At 36.9% G+C, this 11,287-nt stretch overlaps 1 protein-coding gene across 4 annotated transcripts in view; it reads left to right on the forward strand.

The window, feature by feature from the left end:
* Positions 1–11,287, forward strand: part of LOC108694458 — a 38,067-nt gene that overhangs the window by 5,484 nt on the left and 21,296 nt on the right. For 2 of the 4 annotated variants that reach the window (XM_018203975.1, XM_018203977.1), the window contains exons 6-11: positions 66–618; positions 1,756–2,106; positions 2,694–2,750; positions 2,831–3,002; positions 6,663–6,890; positions 8,195–8,324. In XM_018203975.1, coding sequence (XP_018059464.1) covers positions 66–618; positions 1,756–2,106; positions 2,694–2,750; positions 2,831–3,002; positions 6,663–6,890; positions 8,195–8,324 — 1,491 coding nt within the window. The remainder of the gene's footprint in view (positions 1–65; positions 619–1,755; positions 2,107–2,693; positions 2,751–2,830; positions 3,003–6,662; positions 6,891–8,194; positions 8,325–11,287) is intronic. The other 2 variants (XM_018203976.1, XM_018203978.1) reach the window with 2 other exon arrangements.

The raw sequence follows: 11,287 nt of genomic DNA on the forward strand, positions 1-11,287 counted from the left end.
AAATCATATCCATTATCGAAATCAAGAAACACCATTTTGAACTTATTAATTTGCCCATCTCATAGATCGACAGCCCAGACGAAAAAGGTTCTACAATATCGCCGAAGAAACAAAAACAAAGCCAGGACACGTCTACGCAACAGAATGGCATCGAGATGCTGAAATCAGAAGGCACCCAGGCCGGCGGCACTTTGCAAATTAAGTCATTGCGCAAGGAGCAGCTCCATCACACCAAGTCAGCCGACTACACTGAACTGGAGATGCAGAACGGCAATCTCTTTAACATTGTCAACAACAATCACGGTCACAGGTCGAAGAGCAAGAGCACCGACGACATGCGGATCGAGAATGCACAGAACGGCGGCATCAGTCTGGATTCGAATACTTTGAAACGTATGCTAAAGCCAATGCCGAGTATCGATAGCCCGGTGACGTCGCCGGAGATGACGAGGAAACGTCACAGCCACCACAGTTATCACTACCATCCGAGCAATAACAATCAGAAGTACATGATGCAGGAGATTGACAACGAGAATTATGCGCATCCGTATCGCGCGCCTTATAACAACAAGTTTCAAAGTTCCAGGAGCGCCCACGACATGAGTCGGCAATACTCCGGTACGATTTCTTCTTGCCACGTATCGCTGATTTTCTGCTAATTTCTTCTCGTGTTCTTTTTAGATAATTTTTAATCGTTTCAATGTTGCCCTGGCATTTTAAATTTTCACTGTATCATTTGCAATTGATAAATGTCTACGATAATAATATTTAATTATTTGGATTTAATGAATTCAACGAATGTGTGGGGGATGCGTGCGTGTGGCGCGCGCGCGCGCGCGCGTGTGTGTGTGTGTGAGTTATATTAATGATTAAATATTTTGTTAGTTTCATGAAATATGATTATGTTTAAATATCAGTTTTATACGCTATAATTTGTTATTTAAATATGTTAAATTTTTTAAGTGGAGTAATGTTATCATTGTTGAGATAATTAATTAATAACACTATAAAATTATTCGAATTAATATTAAATTTTTTAAAAAATTTAAAGATTATCTATAAAATAAATTATTACGAATCTGGGATAAAGTTCTCAACAAGGAAAATGTTTAAAAGCAATTGAAGAAGAATCGATCACGTAACTTTTTCCTAAAACTACGAAATGTTCCGCACAACTTTTTAAAAAATTATAACATAATTGTTATTTATCGCAAAATGACAAGATTTAATCGGGCGTGATTTAAAGTTGCAAAAAGTAAAAAGGTGACAAAGTTCACATCGTCAATTACATGATCGATCATGGTCTCTTTCTTTGCTTGACCCCATGATATTGGCGAATGCGTAACGCTATAGGAAGTCCCTACAACTAATCGGCGACTGATCCTATGACGTCCATCAGTCCCTATAACCTTTAGTTATACACCCTCGGTATAACTTAACATGCGCACAAAACGCACAATGCGGCAGCTAGCCGGCTGCACTCTAATGAAAGTCACGGGGTCATCCACCACTTCTTGAGGCACCCCCTAACATTTTGTTGCTCCTGACCTTACATAACATGCGCACTAGGAGACAACGTGGTTGTCCTGTCAGCTCCACGTCGGCTTCGTGGTTCATTCTTGAACCAACCGCTTCCCGGGTTACGCGTTCGCCGTTCCCGATTAACTTGACACGTCTCGCCCATTGATCAGCGCCGCACGTCTCATCACGTCCGTCGTACATCCTGCACTCTCGGTTGCACCTCTCTGCCCGCAGGCGGCAGAGGCAGGACGTACTTAGATTCGGAACGTAATCGGTGCACAGGTGACATGTCGCCGCCTTCGGACAATGTCATCTTCGACAACCAGTGCTATGCCACCACGCCGAGTTCGTCGAACGGCAATTCCGACATGGAGCAGCCAAACCACTGCAACTCCCGCCGTTGCAACGGCGGCCAGACATATCAACAAAGCATGCAGTCGGTGTCGACGCCGGGCAGCCCGACCAGCCGGCTGCTTCTCGAATACGAAATGCATCTCAGGAACACTCTCGCCAAGGGTATGGACGCAGAGAGCTATAGCCTGCGCACATTTGAGGCTCTACTCACGCAGAGCATGGAGAACTTGGGTGAGAACTTGATTTTATTTTTGACAGAGAAAGTCAAATGTTTAGTAATTTTTTATGAATTCTCTGGCTTAAGAATGCAGCTTAATTGAATAAAATGATATTCATAATGAAAACTGAAAGTTTAATTAATATTTATAATAAAAGAATGCATTTTTTTTTTAAATTTATTTTTCTCTATTTCTTTAAAAAACTATTTTTCAAGTAATTATTATCAATCACTTAAAGTCGTCGCTTTGATGTAGAATTTTATTTAAGTGTAATTCCGTTGTGAAATTACTTGTATTGTAAGAGAATAAAGAAGAAACGTTCTCAGCAGAAGATTTCATAAGATTTCTTTTTAATGACTCTGTATAACATGGCATTTAAGAAATTAAATTTCAGGAGAATAATTATGTGCTATTCTAGTTATCAAGAAACATAGTCTTTTTGTGTATCCTACCGACCCGTGTTCTTTTCAAGCGAACGAATTAATTACACTTTAACTTTAACCTTTTCAGCTTTTATTAAGATGAAACTATCGAAATAATTAATTGTAAAATATTGTTACACCATGAATAATTAAAATGAGAGTTTTTACGTTTTTTCAGAATTTGCGGAAAACATACCGTTGAATGTTCAGCGCACGCCTCACGCTTCACGAAGACGTAAGTTGATCGCATGCTGAGAATTGAAAAAATACATGAGAATCATATCCTTCGTTCGTAACCAATTATCATGATTACAGGTTCCAATTCCAACAAGTCGTCGACCCTGCCGCTATCATACCGCTACTGCAACGAAAGACAGAACAGCAAGGACCGAGACGGTTATTACAGTGATCGCAACGAGATGGTGAGAGAGAAAAGAGAGCGAGACCCCGATCGGGATCGCGGCTATCTCAGCGACTACAATTCTAGGTAAATTATCGTTCCAATCCATGTTAAGATTAGCATTTGCACTGTAAAGGATTTCATGCTTCCGCTTAATTCATCGCGCTTTCATTCGTCCGAACAAAAACTGAACTCAACTGGATGGTACAGAAAGAATAAATCACGCGTCTTTTTATGCAAATATAATTGTCTAGTTGAATAAAAGAATAAGATTTCTCAAGTTTAAAATATTTTACGTGTAAAAATTATATTATAGAAGAAGAAAAAAATTTTTATTATACTTACTTTAGCAAAAATTATGTATAAATTATGTATAATCCTTGTCGTATATAAGTTGTATATCAATGAAGAAACATATGTTCGATTTACGTAAAATAATGAAATATGCGAAATCTTATTTTTCTCATTGATTATTCAGTAAAAATATTTTCTCTGTAATTATGGATCTATTGAAAGTAGTGTTAGGTATGATTTTATAATCACTTTTATATTACTTTATGTAGATATCCAAACGATTTTCTACTTCTAATTACTTTTTAATTATTCTCACACCATGAGATTGAAATTATCTTTCAAGCATTTTCTGGAATTTTATATAATCTGAATTAATCGATTCATTGACACATTTAGCCTGTCCCATTGAAATATTTCTCGTACAACTAGTGCAAGATTACATTAATTAAAGTAAGTAGTAAAACGGACGCGCGCGATAAGGCCCGATAATAGCCATCGCCCCTTCGATTGCTAAAGGGTGCGCATCGAAAAAGGCGCGAAAGTCGCCATTGCGAGACTTTGACATTTAAAAGAGCTGCGCCCTGCGGGCCGCTGATGGTGGTCAATGAGACGTGCTCGTCCATTAAGGGCGACCTGGATAATATCACCGGATGTGGTATTACCTATCGATATCCCGCGGGCGGCGCAGGGAAAAAAAAAAGAATGTCACGTGCGCCGTGAGGGATATCGATAGGCGACGCGCGTCGACGGGCGTCGCGTGGTGTCTATCGAGGTCTATCGAAGGTACGCCTCTCGATAGAACGCTCTCAGCCAATATCGGCGCATGCATGCATCATCATCCCCGCCGGTTGTGCATCACGGGTCAGCGACGGCGGCTGTCAGTGGCGAGCCGTACCGTGATAAATATAGAAATCCCGCGAGTGGGCTTCAGCTGGACGGTGAGAACGAAGAAGAAGGGTGTTCCGTGGTAGCACCGACGAAAGAAAGAAACGCGCGCGCGGTTGGAGATTCGCCCGCGCGCGATTGTCTTGCCGAGTGACTTCCGGTGCATCGAGTCGCGTTCGACGAATGAATCGGGGAACGGGGTTTTACAATAAGAAATTGCGCGCGTCTCGCGTCGTGTCGTCCTAGCCTAGTGCGAGATGTAATGTGGTGGTCGGAACGGTTGCGTTGTGATGCGCCGAGTGCAGTTGTTTACGTGAATCTTTGATAAATATGATAGGTGCACGAAGAAACGTCGCTGATGAACCGCTAATAAACTAATTGCAGTTGGATAGTGATGAATAAAAGTGCGAAATGTCGAAGGGAAGTAAATCTACGTGAATCGTTGATGACAGCAGGAAACACCAGCGGAAATCAAATCACTTTGATATTTTTGGAAGGAAGATATCTATCTCTCACTGTGTGTCACTGAGATTTTAAATAAAAGTTTGAAACTTGAATCAAGCGAGATAAAATGTTTATCGTTATTTCTAATTATAGAAAGAGACAATTTTTCGACATTTATTTTTGTCACTGTGGAAAAATGACAGATGGATATAATTTCTAAACAGAATCGAGGAGAATAATTGCCTCGTCGAAGAATGCGGCTGTTAGTCGCGTGAGAACGAAAGTAATAATTATTTTGACGCTGGTGCGTTTGGTCGTAAACAACGACGCTTTGAAAACGAATGCGATAATTATTTCATCGTGCCGCGCGTGATTGTCGGCCGGCCCGAAAAATAGAACGAGAGGAAATAATTGTTTCGTCGTTGTTCGCCACGAACGGCAAACAATCATCGTTTCGACGCATCGGCGATAATCATTCCTTCGTTATCTAGCAAACATCGAATTAATTAGAGGGCTGATCGACGTCACTATCAACTTGATCCACGGTGTAAATATATCCGATTTGACGTGAACATTGCTTGACGTCAGGAGGAGTTAAGTCGCAACAATGAGCTACAATCTGCAACGCAAATACAGATCGCTCGAGAGGCGGCGAGAGTCAAAGAAAATGCCGAAGAAGATGCCGAAACTACCGGAGAAAGTGTTCTACCGGATCCTAGATAATGGATCCGGGGATCAGTCGCGAAATAAAAAGCACGTCAAGTTCCAGCTGCTCGGCGAGGAGGACGACGACACGAAGACCGGCGTTCTCTGTTCGGATTTCTCACCCGTACCTGCACGGTACTTTGCGCGTCGTCCGTGCATAGAACACGGATAACACATTTAATCCCTTGTACTTGGATATTATTTACGCAATGATGTTCGGCAAGAAGAGCGTTTACTTTTTGCCGAAATAAATTCTCTCGATAATTTTGATGTTTTTTTGAAAGCTCGACAGAAACCCCGCTAAACATAAAGTAATGATAACATTACATTAATATTGTAATTTCCCACTCAACAATATAAATGTAATATAATCCATGTTGTACGTAACAGTTACAATGTTGCGTTTAGTGGAAAAAGCAATTTTGCAATTGTTGTAAAATTCTTTAATATGATTGGTCTTAATTCTTTTTATTAGCTTATACATTTAGATCTATGTTGTTTATTAAACAAAGATGGAATGACACAAATAGCGCTAATAGTGTCTCCCCAAACGCATCTCTAATGAGTTCTTCATTAGATTTAAATATATAAAGCTCGACAATGTCTACAATGTCTTTGAAAACTTTGTTTTGTTTTAAAGCCGAAAGAGGAAAAGAGAGAGATCGAGGGAATTTCAAGCCTCGCTTAAAGTCAAAGTTCAATGTTAGTGCAATCAGCCCTAAGCCAATTAAGGACAAGATCACTCGTATTAAAAAATTTTATAAATTACAAGACTTTCTCTGCTTAACGCAATTATTGTTGAATAGGAAATTATAACATTTTGTGTATGTTACTGTTACTTTGTGTTTAGTGGATCGTTGTACAAATGAAATGAAATATTAGTCTGTTTCTAACTGATTTTAGCAACCGATTTATGATATTAGCAGAGGCACGAAAAGACATAAATAAATTGTAATTCGAGCTCGGAATTTCTTATCCGGAACACAAACAGTAACATTACATTGATATTGTAATTTCTCACTCAACAATATAAATGTAACGCATATAGTTACATTATTGAATAGGAAATTATAATATTGATGTAATGCTATTGTCAGTTTGTGTTCTGGGGATATATTGTAAATATTGTTACAAACAAGAAACGCAACACTGAAAAAAATATCTCGTACTTTGTTAACGTTTTATTCTATTAATCTCGATTGATAAGTCAAATATCCTTTTACGCAATTATTTTTGTATCAATTTATCAAATGATATTGTATACAGATGTTACTCGAACTGTAAAAACTTGTGTCTATTTACATTGTGTCGAAGCGGAGCTTCTAAATACAAATACAAGGGTTTTTTTTCGCGAAATGCGACAGTTACGTGATCTACCGTATATAACCATATGATCTACATGATGCACGATACTTGCAGATGCGCCAGCTGCATCGGGGAGTCCGCGCGCGCACAATGGTTCCGACATTCCGACGGATGGCAGTCGGGTAGCTCGACCTTCGGCTCCGGCGCTTCGAGTTCGATAAATCCAGGCTACTCGGGACACAAAAGAGAATCACCCTGGGATTCTCTACCGTCCCTGAGACACGAGGGCAGTCTCAACGACAGCGGTTACAAGTCCAACCGGACTGACTCGCTCGAGCAAAGGTGAGGGAGACAAATCCCTCACGCGTGGCCCAAGTTATTGAATCGACGATCTGCGTGCGGGATTCTCGAGAAAAATCTCAACATGAGATTCTAAAGATAGATTCTTTGATCGAATTTTACTTTTAGTTGTACGTCCGAGCAGCAATTCTCCCTGTAGCTATAAGTAATTTAAAAAAAGGATAATGCGCAAGAGATTTATTATTACAAGTAAAATGTAGGGAAAGATGTCCGGAAGAAATTGCGAATTTTATAGTGCAAAATAATTGGTGATTGTACGATGAACGCAGGTGTAAAATATATCTATGTAAATTTTATGATTATTTGTCATTTTTTAAAAACTTTTTTCGATTATATATAGTCGTCGGCGAAAATGCAAGACACGTAGACTAACTTCGCCACAGAAGAAATCATTAATAGTTATCTAAGATGTTCATAATTTTCGAACATGTTCATAATTTTAAACTGTAACATTTTTCACATCACATTTATCATATAATTCAGATTTTTATTGCATTTAAAAAATATAGAATCATCTAGTATTAATTAATCTATCAATGGCTTTTCTAAAAATGTGTGAGTACGCAGTAAAAATATAAATATCTGTAGTTAAAAGAGTCTTTCGGTACAATGCGTACTTGTACTTTAGTGTTCTTATAGTTGATGTTCATTCGCTACCATCTACCTTTTGTTGCCATATATTGTTCGCATTGTCTTCCATACTTTCATTGTGCTCTGCGCTTCCCTCCTGCTTTTATCGCATATCTCGACTGATCTCTCTATTGTCGTTAAAAAAACAGTTTTATTAATCTTAATATTAGTATCCCTTACATTAGCAATAGGAGCATTAGAAATATAATTTTTACAATATACTGCAAACATTAACAAAAATTTTTCACTGATCGCGCAATAAGATACGATCCAGTTTGATATAACTCAATCGCATTTTTCTCATCATATAAATGGAGAAACACTCTATATGAAATAATTTAAGGTTGCTTGTATGTAACGTCAGAGATTACACAGCTCTCTACTCTTTAATATTTTATAAAGCATAAACTGAAAGTAAAATATGTACTGAAAGTAAAACATGCACAAGAGATTATGAGAAATGTAGGAAAAACGTTTACTATGAATTAATTTTGTAAGAATCAAGAAATATACTTTTCAAAAATTTTCAATTTTTTCAATTGAAAGCTATCGCGAAAGAAAAAGAGAGTGTCTGTAATTGAATGACGTTTATCTCGTACTGCCACTTTTGTGGCATTTGTGTCGTGGTATTCAGTTGGATGTGTTGCATATTACAGAGGTACTTTCGACAGACAGGACAGCGTCAGATCTGACTACATGTCCGACCGAGATGGCAGATACGGAATCGTTCAACAAGCTTCATTGGAGAGCACCGACTCGAGGCTCTGCTACTTGACGTCTTCCGAAGTGAGTTATCCAAGCACTTGTTGACCTTATCAACTTGATACATCCAAGTGCTACTCGCTTTTGTAGCGTAGTTCGTATTCATGCGAGAATCTACTTGGATGTCTTGCGTTGATGTTCTGCATGTCTAGAATATAGAATATCCGTCAGTTCCGAATAATTTTACGTTGGCGGTAGCTACAAAGTTAGATGTCATAGATTATTAATAAAGATTATCTCTTAATTCACTCCGGTAATCGATAATAATCATTGTGGAGATTAATACTTAATCCCGTGCTTAAGAATCGTGGGCGTACCGTGTTAAATATTAAATCTAATTACGCGCTTACTCTAATATTAATTAAATACGAGACGATAATGCACATCGACCGCGGAACGTGATTGTGATTATTGATTTAACTGGAACTATTGATTTTGTGAGACAATATAAAAAAGAAATATGATATACATATATATATATGTATGTGTACACGAATAAACGTTTTATAAATTGTATTGTATATGTATAAAACAATTTTCTGATGAAAATAACGTATTAAACTAAAATAGACGTATATACATTTATTTTAGCTATATGTGTTTATATATGAAATAAAATAAAATATATTTTATAATGTTTATTTATATAAATTGAAATTAAGTAAATTTGTTTTTCTTTTATTTATATTAAAATATTAACAAAAAAGTTTTAATGTTTCTCGAAATAATTTCATCTTTTCATTTCATTCAAATTTTATTACAGTCATTTCAAATAGTAATTAAAACATAAATTAAATCATAAATTAAATATATAATTGATAATAATGTCACGGTTTCCTTTACTCTCTTTATTTATATTTAACAAAACAGTTGTGTGTGTGTGTGTGTGTGTGTGTGTGTGTGTATGTGTGTCGCATGGATTTTTATTGCTGCTTGGCTTTTTTTCATCTCTCGCCCTTGTTGCATGCGCACACAACATAAAACTTTCCACGAAAGCGTATTTGCGACGTGGCGCAGACGCATTATTCTTAAAGCCCTTTGAGAAGATTCTTTTTCTCTCGCGTTCTTATCATCCATTTGTAATTTAAAATGGAACGAAGTACCCAGCTGTACTTGCGAAAGCTCAAATCGATGAGCGATGGCGGCAACCGAAAGCTATAAAACTACTTCAAATCGTGATAGATAAGAGCTTATTTTTGCATTAAAACAAATGCATTTTGTGCATTCGATATATAACTAGTTCTATATTCATATTGAGACGAAAGAAATACGATTTCTGCAAAATTTCTTTACGAATATGATTTATAAATGAATTCTGAATATGAAATAATCTTCTCAGCAGTTCTGTAAATTATATTATGTTCTCATAGACATTAATTCGTTCATTAATCTTATCATTCTTTATTTAATTATAACTATATAATAAATTTTACACTGAGAAAAATTTCTGATTAAAAATGAACAAATCAGAATTTTCTGATTAAATCTATTAAATTGTAATTGAGATAATTGTATCTAATTATGATGATTAAAATTCTGATTGGTATGATCAGAATGTTATTGATCTGTCCATTTTCAATCAGAATTTTTTCCAGTGTATATATTATAATTTCCTATTAATTAAATTGCGTCTTTTTTAAATTGTTATTGGTTGAATGTGGAAATTTATATTTAATCCTTTTATTATTAAAATTTCATATTTTATATTTTTACATTTTTATATTTTTCTATCAATGTGACGTATTAGTACACGCAGATACATTTCGCAAATGTTTGCACAACGCCCTAGAATTACTTTCCGCTTCTAATAGTTACGAGAAATTGCGCAACTCTCGGACTACTTCCGGATGCACAAATTGCGCTCTCGCACTGGCCACGCCTATCATGTAACGGCGTTACAAAAGAGGTCAGCGCGAATCGAGGAAACGGAAATGCACGTACGTGTCGATCAATTCGCGATGTCCCATTCGTGGACAATTCGGCAGACGAAGGATCACGCGTGTCACTTCCTTCTATTTCATCCACCATCGCGCAACGCGTCTCGCGGGGATCACCATGCTAATGTAATTACTTGAACTTTCAACGAGTGCATTGTGCGGGCGCATGATCCGCTCTTGTGTACGAAGGACGTTTATGTGTGACCGAAGAACATCGATAACCTACTGACCCTGTGTCTCGTTCTCGCGAGCCGCTCGAATCCATCGCTAATGCAACCCCTTACAGAGTAAGCAAAAGCCCTGTCTCGTCTCGGTTGTTTTGCACCGCAAATAGAAACGTGTAGGTGTATGGGTATAGAGATATATATGTATACACAGATAAGTGGAGGTCATGAAATGGGTGGAGTTCGTACGTGTACAGGAATCTGAACGCGTTTTACCGCGTACACATATATGCATATACAAACACACCCCGTCGCGAATGTACACACACACACACATATATATATATATATATATATATATGTAATGTGTGTGTTGCACGATGGTGTCCATTACGAGAATCAACTGCGAAGTAATGAAGATTCTGTTAGTTATGCTTGCGCAAACGTTGACTTTTACTCAACCAATTGTCGAACAACAGTTTCTATTGTGCCATTTCAGTCTACTACGTTTTCATAAGGCGCTTATATGTAAAAAAATCGAAGGCCAGTATTCATAGTCCGTTCTTATTACAAGACTGTCTTAAATAACATCTTAAGATTTTAATATAGCTCTGTAATTACTAATTGGCTTATGACATTTTAATGCAATTTTAATACTGGGAAAAATTTCTGAAAGTGGAACTAGAATATTCTCTCAATTACAAATATGACAGATTCAATTAGAAAATTCTCAGAGTCTAATTAGGTAATGCAAAAATTTTTTTTTTAGTGTACTGTATTTAAAATGTTTTAAATATAAGATTTAATTATGAATATCTAAAATAAAAGGTTTTTAATTGGATATAAACATATATATATATATATATATATATATATATATATATAT

Source organism: Atta colombica, unplaced genomic scaffold (assembly GCF_001594045.1).
Source record: "Atta colombica isolate Treedump-2 unplaced genomic scaffold, Acol1.0 scaffold12, whole genome shotgun sequence".
Taxonomy (NCBI): domain Eukaryota; kingdom Metazoa; phylum Arthropoda; class Insecta; order Hymenoptera; family Formicidae; genus Atta; species Atta colombica.